The sequence below is a fragment of the Elgaria multicarinata genome, chromosome 3 (assembly GCF_023053635.1).
Source record: "Elgaria multicarinata webbii isolate HBS135686 ecotype San Diego chromosome 3, rElgMul1.1.pri, whole genome shotgun sequence".
NCBI classification, from domain to species: Eukaryota; Metazoa; Chordata; class Lepidosauria; order Squamata; family Anguidae; genus Elgaria; species Elgaria multicarinata.
Genome location: NC_086173.1, coordinates 46,908,326 through 46,924,575, shown reverse-complemented (window position 1 = coordinate 46,924,575; position 16,250 = coordinate 46,908,326). Strand labels below are relative to the sequence as shown.

Here is a 16,250-nt window from a genome sequence, read left to right as displayed (position 1 = left end):
ACTCAGACGGAGTAACGGTGAATCTGAGAAGGAAGAATTGAGCTCTTTCTGTAAAGGACTTCTCAAATGACTGCCAAGGGCAGTTGATGAATTCAGGAAGCCATGGGGACAGGCATAATTTATGAAACTACACCCTGACCATCACCCCCAATTTTAGTACTTCTTCAGAATCAGAGAATTAGAAGGGGTTATTTAGGCCATCTAGACCTACCCCCTGCTTGGTGCAAGAAATCCATAGCCTAGACCATTTCCAGCAGAGTGATGATGTGGTGGAGTGTTGGACTGGGACTCGAGAGACCTGGTTTCTAATTCCCACTTGGCCATGAAACTCACTGGGTGACTTTGGGCCAGTCACTGACTCTCAGCCTAATCTACCTTACAAAGTTGTTGTGAGGATAAAATAGAGAGGAGAGGACAGTGTAAGCCACCTTCAGTTCCTTGCAAGAGGAAAAAGGGAATATATAAATGTAATAATAAATAAATAAATCAGATTATCCAACTTCTGCTTGAAGATTGCCAATAAGGGAGAGCCATCTCATCCACCCAAGATAAATGGATTCCATTGCCAAACTTTATTGCTATTAAAACATTGATCCTAATGTTCACCCAAAATCTATCTTCCTATTACTTTAACCCATTAGATCTCATCCTGCCCCCTGGAGCAGCAGAGACCAAATCTTTCCTCTCCCATTTAAAAAGTGATTCTGGTGCCTTCCTGAGGCCAGAAAGCAGGAAAGTAGGACTCCACATCTTATTCTGTCTCTGTTTCTTAACCTCTCTTCCTCTGCGACCTCTAGGTTTCACCAACCTCCTCGGCTCCTTCATCTCATCCTATCCTGTCACGGGTAGCTTTGGCCGGTGAGTAAATCCTTCTGTGGATGATTAATACATTCCTATGGCTTAATAGGGGAGTAAAGTGGCTTAAAAATATTAATGTCCAGCAAGTATCTGTGTAGAACTCACTTCTTATGCTCTGGATTAATTACCCCTTAAAACTCTTCATAATCACCTTGGTATCCACACAATCAGGGCTGTGAAAAGCTTTGCTTTTTCTTAACCTTTTTAGTGCTTGATTATGGGAGAAGAGGGAATTCACACCTACATTAGTGATGGTGAATACGGAACTTGGGCTGGGTAAGGTTTTGGGCCTTTAAGTTTTACTGTATGGTTTTATTATTGATGGGTGTTGCAAGCCACTTCAAGAGTCCCATTGGGCAGATTTAATTAGGGTATAACATTTTACCTAAATAAGTCTCCTGGGTTAATTCATGTAGCATTTATGGAGTAGGTGGTATTTGAGACCAGTTTGAATCTTTACTGCCAGGCCTTCATCTTTTGGTGGCAGTAGGAATCCTAGGCTTTCTCCTGAAAGAGACCCTTGCCTCAAAAGTGCTGGTCCCTGAACAGATAGATTATTCCCATAAACCCTGATGACCTTGTGAGTCCTAGTAAGTAATATTAAGATCATTTGCTCTTTAGGCTAATCGCTTTCCCTAAAATGCTTCTAGGGCAGCGGTGGGTAACTCATTGCCCTCCACCGTCTAACCACCAAATTGACAGTGGCCAAAACAAGCCACCCAAAATCAGCTGTTTGATGCTATGGAGCAGTAAGTCTGTCAACTTTAGCTTGGGAACAAGCCATAGGAATTGGCTGCCAAATTCTGGTTTCTTTTGCGGCTGACGCACTATGAAATTTGGCGGGGTAGCAACAGCATGAGTGTGGCCTCCCTAGGAAGGCCTGGGTGTGTGAAAATGGCGCCCAGGACCCCTGAATCTGCCTACCCCTCTTCTAGGGGGATGAAGGGGCTGTTTCCTGTTCCCATAATTGACAGTTTGTTCCTGTTGCAGGTCAGCAGTCAACGCGCAGACGGGTGTGCGCACGCCTGCAGGGGGACTAATCACAGGTAGGGGCTCAAAGGATACCTCAGGCTTGCTGCCTTGGAGGCATTGTAAAGGGCTGATTCTGGGGGTGGGATGGAGATTCGACAGATGCAAATTGTGTTGTTAAATCTGTTCTTTTCACCCCCTGTGGGGATGGAAAGTTGGGAAGAGACCATGCAGCACCCTTCCAGTGTTCAAAATGAAGCCCTTCTCTAGTCATTGCTCTAACTACTGTGAGTTCAGTAGTCCAATGTGATATAACCTCCCTCCCTGGCATGATAATGCATCTGGACCAGCAATATTCTGCGCTGCCCGATAGCATATTCCTCACCTGGCGATAGGCCTGCAGTGTTGACTAGCGTTGCCTCTCTCTCCACAGGGGCTCTAGTGCTACTGTCTCTCGCCTACCTCACCTCCCTCTTCTACTACATTCCCAAGGCAGCGCTGGCAGCTGTCATCATCTGTGCTGTGGCTCCTTTGTTTGATGCCCGGATCTTCCGCACGTTATGGCAGGTTAAAAGTATGAGAATATCCTGTTCCTTTCAAAGTTGAAAAGTTAAAGGGTCTTGTAATGCTTCCCTAAGAATACCAAATCCAGGACTCACACAGGCATTCCTTTAAATCGATATCTAACAGCTATGTCTTTTTCATTTTTTACTGTAGAGTTGGTGCAGGGCACCCAGTCCAGATCTTAAAAGGCCACCTACTGCCCTCCCCATGCTAGGGTCCCAATCTATATTGGGGCCATGCACCTACACGAGAGTAAAAAATGGTGGGAGGAGAATGTAGTTGCTATATATGGATTTCAAGTAATGTCTGTTTTGGCTCCCAGTCAAAGTTCTTTAAAACATGGTCTGAAAGTCTGTTTTTACCTATATGGGGACAACATGAGAGTTGGTGGTTGAGGGTGTGTGGGATGGGGGAGGAATGGCTGAATGTGAGTGAGCCTCTTTCCCTGCAGCATCCCTCAGTGATGGATTGGCCTCTATGTAACTTTCTGGAATTGGATCACTCTACTCCCTTATTTCTTAATCCTCACCCTCAGATTCCAGGTAAACAAAATGTAGGATGCCTGCTAAAAAAAAAAAGTCCCTTCCAGATTTGGAATTCCACAAAACTAAGAAGTTGATATTCAGGACAGTTTAAAAAATACTTTTACATAGTTAAATAAATGGCACTCAACCCTGCAATGTTTCTGGAGCTATATTTGTGAGCAGGAGCTGAAAATCCTGTCCCATCGATACATCTGGGAAATCTTGTATTACTCCCCCTCCATGATTTCATATGGAAGTGCTTGTGTGTGTGTTTTTAAAGAAAAAACACTCATAGCGCTGGAATGCTTTAGAAAAAAATATCTTCTGGGGCCTGTCCATACATTTTAAAAAGCCCCATGGTGGCTGTTATGCGATGTAGCCGTCACCTCAAAGCCACAGCGGGACTTCCCTGCGAAGCTTCGAATTTAAGAAGTCAGAGACTTACTCTGACTTTGTACGCTGGAGTCGTTGACTACGGCCCTTCCACCATCTGTCATTGCTCTGGTGCCTGGGCGGATGGCAACTCCTGATTGGTCACTGGAAGCCAAGGCGGGGTGGGCCTGACGAGCCGAATGGCTGCCAGAAAGCCCGCGCTGCCTTCTGTCGGGATTAGCCATTGCCACCCTGCAGCAGCAAAAGTGCCAGGTTTTCCCCAAAACAGCAGCAAGCAGGCACGGTCAAGGCAGTTCCCTGTTGTCCTTGGTTATGAGAAACAAGCAGCTTAAAGAATACTGGCACCTGCTGGACAAATGAAAAATCTACCAAAGGTAGCTTTCTGTTGGTAAAAAGCTGAGCATTATTTCCAAAAGCAAACATAAACGGCTATACGTTACTTTCAGCAACATGCTCGGCTTTTTATCATCAAAAAACTACGTTTGATTGGCTTTCCATTGGTCCAGCATTTTAAAGTAATTTTATGCAATTTCCCACCCAAATTCTTCCCTTTCTGACAGCCTACAGTCCTCCTTTCTCTTGAGTGAGCTCTGTTAGCAGCATAGGGGTGTGCCGGGTGTGCCCAGGCACACCCAAACATCGCAAGCAATAAGCATCAAGTTGAGGGGACCATTGAGTAGGGATCCAGAGAGCTGCTCTGCTGCAGCAATCCCTGATAGCCCACCATTGCTCCTGGCAGCAGGAGCAAAAAGGAATTTCTCTGCTGGGAGCCTGTCTGCCAGGAGCCATGCTTCAAAGAGGCCAGGAGGAGGGCCCCCGAAGACTAATGTCACCTCATAAGACCCTCCTCCAACCAGTGTCACTACGAAGCCCCACCATTCTCTCCCCACACTGACAAAAGCCCTCTTGTGGTCAGGCAAGCTAAATGCAGAGTAGGATATCAGTTTCTACAGTGTTTAATAAATAAATGAATAAAAATAATATCCTTTATGACTGAGTATTCAGTAAATGTTCCCCATATATATATATATATTTATTTATTTATTTATTTTATGGGTGTACACCCTAATGAAATGTGCTGCACATGCCTATGGTTAGCAAGGCAAATTGACTAAAGCATGATTTTGACCTTTCATAACACTTCCAATGTTGTTGAGAAAATGCAATTTTGATTTTTCTGGAAAAAAACTAAACTTGGAATTTTAGGCAGTCATGATTGAATGTAAAAAATGCCAGTTTGCCATTTTAATATTGTGCAAAGCTTTGCCTAACTCAAGTAACCTCAGTGCCCCGGGCGTTTATTAAGGAATTGTTACTGGATGTCTATTATTTGGTTCTTTTTTGGGGGGTAGTAAAAGAGCAGTGTGTGGCCCCCAACATCATTTTAGAAGAGCAAGGCTTTGCAGTTGAAGCTGGACACACACACTGTATATAATCTTTATCAGAAGAGCATGAGCTTAATTTGTGCAGGATTTCAGTCCTTGAGCAATGTGTTTTCAACACCAAATTGAATCAGTAATAATAAAATCTGGACTCACTAATCATATTCAGAGGACAGGCACTCCCCCATCCTCCAGGTACATAGCCATAGACCTATACACTACATCAATTTAAGCAGCAGCAGGGTTTCCAGAGCAGATGGCAAGGTTTTCAGGCAGCTTTAAACTTTTGAGCCCTTGCACTATTCTTTGGAGTTAAGGCCGAGCCTCTCTGCATATACAGAATCCCCTTCCCACATTGTAGAAGACGTTTACTTGTTGGGAGGAGAGCAATGACAAATCTTGATAAAATAGTTAAGAGCAGAGACACCACACTGACAACAAAGGTCCGCATAGTTAAAGCAATGGTATTCCCCGTAGTAACCTATGGCTGCGAGAGCTGGACCATAAGGAAAACTGAGCGAAGGAAGATAGATGCTTTTGAACTGTGGTGTTGGAGGAAAATTCTGAGAGTGCCTTGGACTGCAAGAAGATCAAACCAGTCCATACTCCAGGAAATCAAGCCAGACTGCTCACTTGAGGGAATGGTATTAAAGGCAATACTGAAGTACTTTGGCCACATAATGAGAAGACAGGATACCCTGGAGAAGAGGCTGATGCTAGGGAAAGTGGAAGGCAAAAGGAAGAGGGGCCGACCAAGGGCAAGATGGATGGATGATATTCTGGAGGTGGCAGACTTGACCTTGGGGGAGCTAGGGGTGGCGACGGCCGACAGAAAGCTCTGGCGTGGGCTGGGCCGTGAAGTCACGAAGAGTCGGAAGCGACTGAACGAATAAACAACAACAAACCCTAACCAATAACGAAAAAGCAACGACACAGGAGTGGGATGGAATATATTTTTTTTCTGGCCCACTTTTCACAGATCAGTTAATAACTCATTAGTCAAACAAGCACTATCTTACAACTTGGGAGGGTGACTCAGCCAGAGAACCACTCCCTGCCATAAGAAAGAGACAGCCCCCATCTGCTGCTGCTCAGTGAGTAAGTTCAGTCTCCTGTCCCCCTAGCGCTTCTAGTGGCTGAAAGATGGCACTAGTAGTTCTGTTGTGCTATTCCAAAGGGGATTTTGCCTCTCGTCTGCCCAATGGATGAAAGAGGTAGTGACTCTTCCCTGTCAGTGGCTTACGCATAATTTGTGGTGGGTGTGAGCGATGCACACTTCAGTTTCCCATGACAAACTTGGGATCCTCCGGCAACAACTGGCTTCCCTTTATTTCATTCGCCTTTCTGTTGTTGTTTCAGCCACTTACTATATACAGAGAGAATTTGGTTGTTTTGTTAGGAGAAACTTCCCCCTGACAGCAGTCATCCATTGAACTCTCCCAACTCATCCCTAGGTGATTGGTTTATGATTTGGGTTGGGCTCTGATTGTTTTATTTGTATAGTGTACAAGCAGAGGGGAAGATTCAGGAAACCCCTGAGTCTAGAGAAATTGGGGGTGGAGAATACATGTTATGTGAGCATTGTATTTTATGACCTATTCTAGTCAGCTTAGTCCACCGCTCCTGAGGTATAAGCTCTTAATGAAAACTCTCTAGATAAGAAGGTGCTGCTTCTTTTCTCTTTGTTGTTCTTTTTGTTTATCTTCCTGTTTTGTGTGGCAGCCATCTTGTTGAAGAAATGAACAAGTCAGTGATTTTGTTCTATGTATTCTTCTCTCTCAGGGTTGGACCTGGTGCCACTGTGTGTGACGTTCTTGCTGTGCTTCTGGGAGGTGCAGTATGGCATCATAGCTGGTGTGCTGGTCTCTGGTATTCTCCTGCTCTACCCTCTTGCCAGGCCACAGATAAAGGTTTGTTCTGAGCTCACTGAGTTAGGATGAATGCTGTTGACAGAGTTAGAAGGGAAATCCATGTCACATAGTACATCTGGATGGCAGCCACAGGGGACCGCATGTCATAGAACCTATCCCTTGCAATTCTGTCTCGTCTCCACATGCTACTCACTGTTTGACTCTCTTGGGTGTGAAACAGATAATGGTTTCCAGGCAATATAAAGTGAGGCGGGACACAGTTTGTTTTTTTTAAAATATACATATAGTATACATATGCAGTCATCTCCAGTTCAATTTTCAACACTACTGAGATGTCTCAAATGGAGAACAAATATCGGAACAACCCTTCACTGTGACAATTAGCAGCCTCTGGGCATGTTTCTTTTGCCCTTTAAAAAGGGCAAGATGGCCAAGTAGTAACAAACGTCATCTTGTTTTCCCTCACAACGCTTTCTTCCAACCTCTTCTTCAGGTTTTGGAGCGTGAGGCATTATTCATACAGCTGGCCAGTGGCCTCTATTTCCCAGCAATTGAGTTCCTCCGGGAAGTTGTGCGCAAAAAGGCTCTGTCAGGTAAGGAGCAAAACTAGACACCCTGCGGTATAGTGCTAGCTGAGAGGAATTGAATTGGATCCAGAGGTAAAAACCTTTGCCACCCTTAACCTGGGACACTAGTATTTGCATAGAACAATACCTTGGGGGGCCCAAGTATTAACCTGGGAAGTTGATAATCTGTTTAAGAGAAGCTGATATTCCTGTTCTCAGGTGCCTCTGAAACAAACGTTCCATGAATTCCAAGCAGAAATGAGCCTCATGCACTTCGGTATGCACCTTGATTAAAGGCCCGTGGTGCGTAGATAGAGATTGTATGAACCAAATGAGGAGGAACTCTGGCTGGGACCTCCTCGAAATGAGCATTTATCAATAAAGGTTCTATCTTAAACTAAACTCAAAATGAAAAAGCAGAGTAAGTTTAAGAGAATGTATAAGTAACTAGGATAAAAATACAGCTACAGTAAAACATTGTGTTCCGATATCGACCACAACAGGCTGAGTAGATAAGTTACACAGTAGGGACCTACGCAACAATTTAATTATGTCTTCTGGGCTATAGTTATAGTAAAAAACAAATGGTCAAAACATGTTTGGGTTAGGCCAATATGTATTATTACAGCCTATTGCATTAGAATCGTATTAGAAAAAGCCTATGGCAAAACCAGTAACATTTCTAAGTCTATATGCAACAAATTGTACTGTCAAGTTTTTGTTTGTGGAATTTCATAATTGTAGTTCTACCAATGTTTTATATTCTTTGTATTTTAACTAATTATTTCATTAAAGTTTGTTTTCTTGTAGCTGTATTTTTATCCTGAGTTCCTTATGGGACCACCTTGAACCAAACTGACAGAACATCGGGGTAGTCATGCAGACTAGCATGCAGTGGAATTCCAGCTCCTCAGAGGAGCTCATGGAGCCACTAACCTGCCAAGGTATTACTGCAGGTGGAACATCGGGACTCAGGAGGCTCTTAAAGATGCTGGAGAGCCCTGGGATAGTTGCAGTTCTTAGAAAGTAGAATGGTGTGAGTCTTAGAACTGCTCTGTTTCTTCCTACCATATTGACTTCCTAATTAATTAATTAATTAATTATTACATTTATATCCTGCCTTTTTTCCTCCAAGGAACCCAAGGCGGTGTACATAATCCTCCTCCTCTCCACTTTATTCTCTCACAACAACTCTGTGAGGTGGGTTGGGCTGAGAGTCTGTGACTGGCCCAAAGTCACCCAGTGGGTTTCCATGGCCGGGTGGGGACTCGCACCCGGATCTTCCGACTCACAGTCTGACACTCTAGCCACTACACCATACTGTCCATTTGAATTCATCAGTGGGTTACAGAACAGAGTAATGCATGTTTGCACTCATGGACTAGGGCTTGAAATGGACCTGTCAGGCCTTCAACAGCCAGGCTTATATTAGTAGGTGTACTTGCTCTGTGTTTGCCCTTCCTCGAACGCCCCTGCTGGTTGTCTGCTTTCAGAGTCTCGGTTGCGCAACGTCATCCTGGACTGCACCCATGTCAGCAGCATTGACTACACTGTGGTTTTGGGCCTGTCTGATCTGCTCCGGGAATTCCAGCACAAGAGACTCTCCCTGATCTTCATTGGCTTGCAGGTGGGTCAGAACGGGAGGAGGAGGAGGAGGAGGTGCACATGGCGGCATCCTTAGACCTTTCACAAATCAAGGGAAGCTTGAGTCCCAACAACTTTCATTTAGGAAAGGGTGGTGGAGCACGTGCTGTGCAGGTAGACGTTCCTGGGTTCAATCCCTGGCATCTCCAGTTTGAATTTTTTAAAAAAGGGATTCAAGTAGCAGAGTATGGGAAATAACCTGCTGGAGACCTTGGAGAGCTGCTCCCAGTCAGAACAGACAATACTGTTGGTACTGTGGTCTGACTCTGCATAAGGGCAGCTTTATATGTTCATGAATTAAGCACAGCACAATAGTGCAAACTTTCTAAGAACATGAGATACCCACAACCCTCCCATCCATTCAAGGTGTAAGGAGTTGCCTTGTACTGAGTTGGTCCATCTATTCCAGTACTGCCTGCAGTGGGCTCCCCAACAACCCAGGGGAGGCCTTTCCTAGCCCTGCTCCCTGATCACCTTTTAACCCCAGAGGTGGGGAACCTGTGGATCTCCAGATGTTGTTGGACTACACATTCCATCATCTCTGGCCATTGACCATGCTGCTGGGGATGATAGGAGTTGGGAGTCCAAAACATCTGGAGGACCATGGGTTCCCTACCCCTCTTTTAACCAGAGGTGCAAGGGATTGAACCTGAGAGCTTAAACATGCAAAGGATGTGCTCTACCCTTGAGAGGTGGACCCTGTCCATCCACCCAGGGTCCTTTGGCTTTGGATTTAGGCCTTCTAGGTCTTTAAGGGGTCCCTTGAAGGGTGTGGGAAAAGCTGGAACGCAACTGACATATTTTCCCTTGTCCTTCCTGCCCACAGGCCCATATTCTCCAAGTCTTGCTGGCTGCTGACCTGGAAGGTTTCTATAACTTTCCCAGCCTGAAGGATGCAGGTGAGTAAGGGTGGAAAGGATCTAAAGAAACTCCCTAATTCCTGGAGAGACATTACCGTGTGTTCAGGGCAGCCATCATATGCTGCAAAATGTGGCTGTGTTAACTTTACATCTTTGGTTTATTATTTATTTATTTATTACATTTTTATACCGCCCAATAGCCGAAGCTCTCTGGGTGGTTCACAAAAATTAAAACCATCATAAAACAACCAACAAGTGAAAAATACAAATACAAAATACAATATAAAAAGCACAACCAGGATAAAACCACGCAGCAAAATTGATATAAGGTTAAAATACAGAGTTAAAACAGTATAATTTAAATTTTAGTTTACTACATTTTCATCCCACTTTTCAGACACAGCAGGCATTTATGTAAAACTAGGTCCAGATTGGTCTTCCCTTGTTAATGGTGGCCTGTAGGCATGCGGCCATTGGCAGAGGCCTTGATGGCCTTCAGGTTGCTTCTGCAGTCACAGTGCAGTGTGCTGTTGGAGCAGAGGTCTTCTTAGCGGGGACTTGGGTTCCATGCAGCTCCTTGAACTCTGGCTGATGGATGAGGCTAAGCTGATCTTCACCTTGTCATAGTATTCTTCCTGGGTGTTCCACCATCTACTGGTTTTAGGGCTAGTGGCAGAGACCAGAGTGTCCCCTGCCTTTCCTCTCAATTTTCCCATATGGTGCTCGGGAAAGATGAATTTGATGGTCCTAAACAAGAATTCAGCCTTTGAGGGACGTCTTCTTTGCCTTGCGGAGGCCTATGTCTTAGCATCCTTTTTTTACACAAGAGGGATTTGACTCACGGAAAACTATAACCTTAACACAAGCTATGCTTTCTTTTTCCTATTGTCTCTCCTGCAGAGAGGAGTCTTGATGAGGAACTGCACGATGCCAGTGATGCCCTGTTTGATGGCAGTGACAGCATACTGCCCACGTCGGGGATCATCCAGTGAGGATGCAGAGCTGTTAATGCCTGTACCCAAACAATAGGTGTACCTCGGGCTTGACACCAAAGCTTTAGGGCTTTGAACAAAATAATGGAGCTTGGACACAGGGTGCAGTTTCTCTGTACTGTTACCTGCACACTGTTAGATGTTGCAACTGGGATTCAGAAGTTGTGCCCACTCTGGGACTGTTCAGTGGAAAGATGAGCATCTTTCTCTCATTCAGACATAAAAAGCTGAAGCATCAAGTAGCACAAAACCCTCCAGTGTTACACGACTCTGAAGAAGCAGCAGTGAAATTGATGTGTGATAACAATTCTTCTAGTTCACAGGGCAATGGGAAACCGTTGGTGCCAAGAAGTTATTTCTAAAGTTCATTGTTAATGGAACAATAGTCTTCAAAGGGAATTAAGAGAATCAAACTCTTTTGAAATTAAATGATTCAAGTAAGACAGGATGAATAAAAACATGTCTAAGTCGTGTACATCCAGGACCTTGGCTGAGACGTGGTTTCCGACTGTATCATCTGTAAGGTTTCAAATGTTTGAAACCATTTCTTTTAGAGTGTGCCAGGTTGTCAATCTCAGTCAGACCAAATTACTTTTTCCATTTCTAAACCAATTCAGACTTCTGATGTGTTTGAGACATTGACTGGGTTCACATGTCACACTAAGCTTTGGTGGGTTGTCACCATGGGTGGTCGCAGAGTGGCTTAGTGTGATGTCTGAACCCAGAGCAGTTTCTCCGTTGTGGGTAGTTTTGAGCAAACAAGCCACTCTGAGAAGCCATGGCTTGTAATAGGGTTGCTTAGGGTGGTTTATCCTCAGGGTGGCTTAGTATGATATCCAAACCCAGCAGGGTGATTTTTTTCATGGGTTGTCGGAATGCTAGAGATCCAGCCAGCAGGAGCAGCAAAAAAAACCCCTGCTGCTCCTTGCAATATTGCTAGTGCTGCCGCCATTCTCCCTCATCCCTTCTTAGTCTTAGAATTGTTTTTTATTAGGAATCGTTAAGCAGGGACACCAGAGAGTGTCCTGAATGTGTTCGCAAAATTTATTTGTTATTTTTGCTGCTGCACAAGTTCACAAGAGTGGATGACTGCTGCTAGGAAGTTTGCGTAAATTTCCCCTCCCTTTTACTGCTCCGCCATGAATTTTGTGTCATTTTTGCAATCCTGCCTGCCTGCTCTGTAACCTTCGTGCGCCTCTGACAGCTAGCAATGGAGCTGTTTCGTTTCAAGTACGAAGTTCACTTCAGTGTAATGTGAAGCAGACTTTTTAAAAACACACACAACACTAAGTGTTTTCTAGCAAGGGAAGTGCTTTTTCAGCAATTGGTCTGCTGCAGTTGTTGGCTGATGAGGAAAATCTCCCTTCCCTCCTCCGTGGCATCAGATCGCAAAAAGGAAATATCTTTCTGAGTCCTTACCAACATGGAAGTGTGGTCAGAAGTTGGGGGTTTTGGGGGTTTTTGGTTCAGTGTCTTGTGCTCTTGTGCAAAAGCATTTGCCTCATATTTAGCCAAGCATACCCATATCTCTCGATCCTCTGCTTCAGTGCTTCCCTTGCTAATGAACAACTCTTTATTTTTAAAGGCTGCTTGACGTTACACTGGAGTAAGCACAATCACTCCAAAGCACCTTCCCCCCTGCAGCACCTTCTCCCCTGCAGCACCTTCTCTCAGCTTCTCCAGCCGCCTTGTCAATGTCCTCCATCTTGGTCTTCCCCTTGCTAATGGATACCTCCGCCAGCCGTTTTCAGCTCCCCCATCCTTTGTGCTTGCTGCTTTCCTCCACTGCTGGCTACCAGAGCCATTAAAAAAAAAGGGGGGGTTGGGAATACTTCATTGGGAAAAAGTTCGGGGTCAGAGGCAGAGATATTTCTCTCTGTAGGGAAGACAAGACAGGCTGAGCCACAAAGTGGCCTGGGAGATGTGCCGGCAGCAGCCAGGAGAATTGTGAGGGAGAAACAACCCGCGGCCAGCTGCCGGGCACCCAACCATCTGTTGGGAGTAACAGACAAGCAAGCTCCTCATCTGCTTTTTCTCAGGGGCCTTTGTATGATGTACAAACGTGTCCATTCTTGCTCACACCCTAAACTTTGTGGTTATTGTGTGTCCTCACAATCTATGCGGATGAGCCTTCAACAAACTCTCAGACTGGGGCACAGAGATCTTTGAACTTGCCAAGCAAGGATGCTCAGGAAGGGAAAATGTGCTATAACAACTAAATTAGGCTGCCCAAAAAAGCTAGCAGCTGCAACTATTCTCTTTCCCACACTCTTCTTTCTGGTAATAGTGCGGCTGGGGTGGAGACATCGCTGTACCTCTTTCAGTTTTTCTTCCTCTTTCAGCTTTTTCCTCCACACGATCCCTTTTGCTCCCTTTCCCTGGCACTAACTGTCTCCTGGAATTCAACAGTGGCTAACTCCATCCCTCACCCTGATAATACATTCCATCAAAATACCTCCCAGTCATCAAGCTCCTGTACTTTAAATGCAGGTAGATTTTTTTTAAAAAAAGAAAAAGGAATGTTTATTGTACAAACTGATCATGACTGGATGAGAGAAGGCAGAGGCAATTTCAAACTTCCCTTTTGCTGCCCTCAACCTTTCTCCATTCCCTGATCCTACTTGCAAATGGCTTTTCACTCCCCCTTTCCACACCAGAAAGAGAGAGAGAGAGAGAGAGAGAGAGAAAGACCAGCTCCCTTGTTTTGTCCTCTGCAGGTTAAGATCAGAAACACAACACTAACAAGACTGGCTTCTGAAGATGGTGTGCTGCAGGGAAGGAAGAAAAATCTGGAGTGGATTTCTTTGAGACAGAAGGAAAGTGTCTCCCGGCCTTTTTAATCTGGAATTTGAAAACAGATGCTTGCTGGGACTTGTCAGGATAGTGGGGACAGTGTTCAGTTTTCAGAAAGGAGTCTGCAGGGGTGGCAGATTTATGGAAAAGAATGCCAGCTGCCACTTGCTGGGTAAAAATGGAAAGGAACTGAAGGCTGGACTTGCAGAGCAACTTCCATTGTTCTATAGTGAGCATCACATACCTGGGAATGTGAAGGGGGACTGGAGTAAGGAAGATAAGTATTTTTTCTTGTCACCACATACCCACAGAGTGGGAAGCTGCCAAGTTGGATGTCCTAGTCCTTACCAACTATGAGGCAGGGAGGGAAATAACTAGCTTCTGTGCTGATAATTGCTTCCCTATGCAAACTTAGACATCTGCCTCTTTTGGAAGTGGGTTCTCACATGCTCCTTTCCCTAAAATAGCCTTCCGCAATCTGGTGCCCTACAGATGTTTTGGCCATCAACTTCCAGCAGCCCCAGCAACCCTCAGCATTTCTGAAGTCCAAAGCTCTGGAGGGCACCAGGTTGGGAATGGCTGGAAATGCCAGGGACTGAATTGAACGTGGGATCTTTTGCATACGAAGCACACACACTACCACTGAACTACAGCTCTTTCTCAATGGACAAGTGCAGCCCTCTCCATGGAATGAAGCCTTGGCATCTACTTTTGCCACCCGGCACCCATGGGTGCCCACCAGGATTGATGCTGTCCCCCCTCCACTCTCACTACCTCTTTTTATTGCCTTCCATGCTCTGCAGCTAGGAAGCAAGATATCGGCTGATACGGCGACTTATTCCCCGATCTGTTGTATTCCAGTTTCCTTGCTGCTGAGATAAGCATAGGAGTGGCAGCAGTGGGGGTGAGTGAACAATAGGGTGGCAATAAAGCAGGAGAATTGGTGGGGGAAGGGAACCATGAGCAGAAGGAGGGGACAAGAAAATTTGGGGTCCTGGAAGAGGGAGGATAGAAGTGCCTGGCCCCCCCAAATGTGAAGTGTGCCCACAAAAAAAGTCACTTGTGCTCATGGGTCCGATCAGGCTGCCTATCCCCATGTTAGACATTCCTCTATGTGGGCCAGTGTGAACAAGGGAAAGCGTAAAAAAGAAATGCAGAGGATATATTGCCAAATTTCTCAGAGCATAGTTCTCCTTTCCTCCTTGGCTTCCACATGAGCTTTTTGTTGTGGTAATCACCCTGCCTTATTTGCAGAATTTTACAAGGGCCCCAGATGTCATTTTCTCTTAACCTTCCTGTGTTTTCCCACCACCTGCATCTTTTTCCTTATCAAAAATACATCCATTAAGGAGGGAAAGACAGTCTAGGTATGTGCCGTCTTTGGCTTGGTAGTGCTAGGAGCCCTCAGTCTAGAACGGGTGCAGAACCTCCGGCCCACAGAACCTTCAGCCCGGCCCACAGAGGCTTGTGTCGCCTCTGCAGACCTTGTCCCCTTGGCACTGCAAACCCCACCCCTGCTAGAGCCTGGGGAGGAGGCTTGGAGAGGAATCCCCACTATTATCTCTGCCTAGAAGTAGCCTAAGCGAGGACGTGAATGAACTAGGATGCATTGGATACTCCAGGGATTTTTGTGAGCGCAAGTGCTGACGACAACAGAATATGTTAGTCAAGGAGAAGCAGTTAATCTGTGTCGTTTGCACTCTCTATTTCCTTAGCTGTATATGAACAGGATGTGACAGCTGTTGGGTTAAACCTTAACCATGATTCTTGGGCAAGATCTCTTTATCACTTGGGAACAACTCCTAAAGCATGTGGGGCTTGGAAGTGAGCTTATGAGTGTTTAGTCATCTATGTTTGAAAAAACATCAATAAAAGTGTGCTCCTTTGGGGAAATTTTTTAAAAAGGCCATTCTTAGAGTCACTCTCGCTTCTGTTTTGCCTGTTGTAGGTAGAAAAACAACACACAGCATGCCCTTTACATCTTTAATAACAGCAAAAAAAAAAAAAAAAAAAACAGGTTTGCAACACTTTTGAGGCAGTTTCCCTCAAAACAGACTCCACTCCTTTGGCCTGGACACCAGGCCATGATTTTCTGGGTAACCCAGTATGTGCCAGCCAGTCTTTGGAGGGGACCCTGTTTGTGATTTTGCATATAGGCAATGCTCACAGAGCTATGACCCGAGCAAGGTCTGTCTTGGTCGTGACACCTTTGTTATGGAACTCCCTGCCTATGGAGATGCATCAGGTGTCTTCCTTTGGTAGCTTTGTTTTGTTCGATACTTCTTCATCCAAGCTTTTGAGAGTTCTTGATGAGACCTCTGAATGAACAGTCTGGTATGTATTATTCTGCAGTGGTTTTTAGAGTTATTTATTTATTTATGTAAAATATTTCTTGGCTGCCTTTCAGGGCAGAAGCGCCTTACAATAAAATACATAAAACAATTAAAATATTAAACACAATAAAATAGCAATTAAAAACAATAAAGCCAGCAATGGCAATAGCAACAAAAACAGCATTCGTATCAAGAGGCCACAGTAAAATGTTTTCAAGGCTTTCTTAAAAGCCTGCAGTGTCAGAGCATGGTGGACCTCTGATGGTGTGGGGCCACTGCAAAGAAGGCCCGCCCACCTAATTGCTCTCATGGCTGGACAACTGAGGAGGACCTCTCTTTCTGACCTTAAAGTGCAGGCAGGTTTATATGGGTGAAGGTGGTCTTCAAGTAACTTGGTCCCAAACAGTTTAGGGCTTTAAAAGTCAAAAACAGCACTTTGATCTGGGATCAGAAACGCACTGGTAACCCAGTGCATAGTATTGTTTTCTTAGAGCTTGCTTT

General features: G+C 45.0%; 1 protein-coding gene across 3 annotated transcripts in view; it reads left to right on the top strand.

Moving 5' to 3' along the window:
* SLC26A11 (solute carrier family 26 member 11) overlaps positions 1-15,321 on the top strand; it is a 28,336-nt gene extending 13,015 nt beyond the window's left edge. For all 3 annotated transcript variants that reach the window (XM_063120135.1, XM_063120134.1, XM_063120136.1), the window contains exons 10-18: positions 798-858; positions 1,849-1,904; positions 2,261-2,401; positions 6,473-6,600; positions 7,055-7,154; positions 8,621-8,754; positions 9,598-9,670; positions 10,532-10,619; positions 13,341-15,321. In XM_063120135.1, the coding sequence (XP_062976205.1) occupies positions 798-858; positions 1,849-1,904; positions 2,261-2,401; positions 6,473-6,600; positions 7,055-7,154; positions 8,621-8,754; positions 9,598-9,670; positions 10,532-10,619; positions 13,341-13,365 (806 nt within the window). In that variant the 3' untranslated portion in view covers positions 13,366-15,321. The remainder of the gene's footprint in view (positions 1-797; positions 859-1,848; positions 1,905-2,260; positions 2,402-6,472; positions 6,601-7,054; positions 7,155-8,620; positions 8,755-9,597; positions 9,671-10,531; positions 10,620-13,340) is intronic.
* The last annotated feature ends 929 nt before the right edge of the window (positions 15,322-16,250 follow it).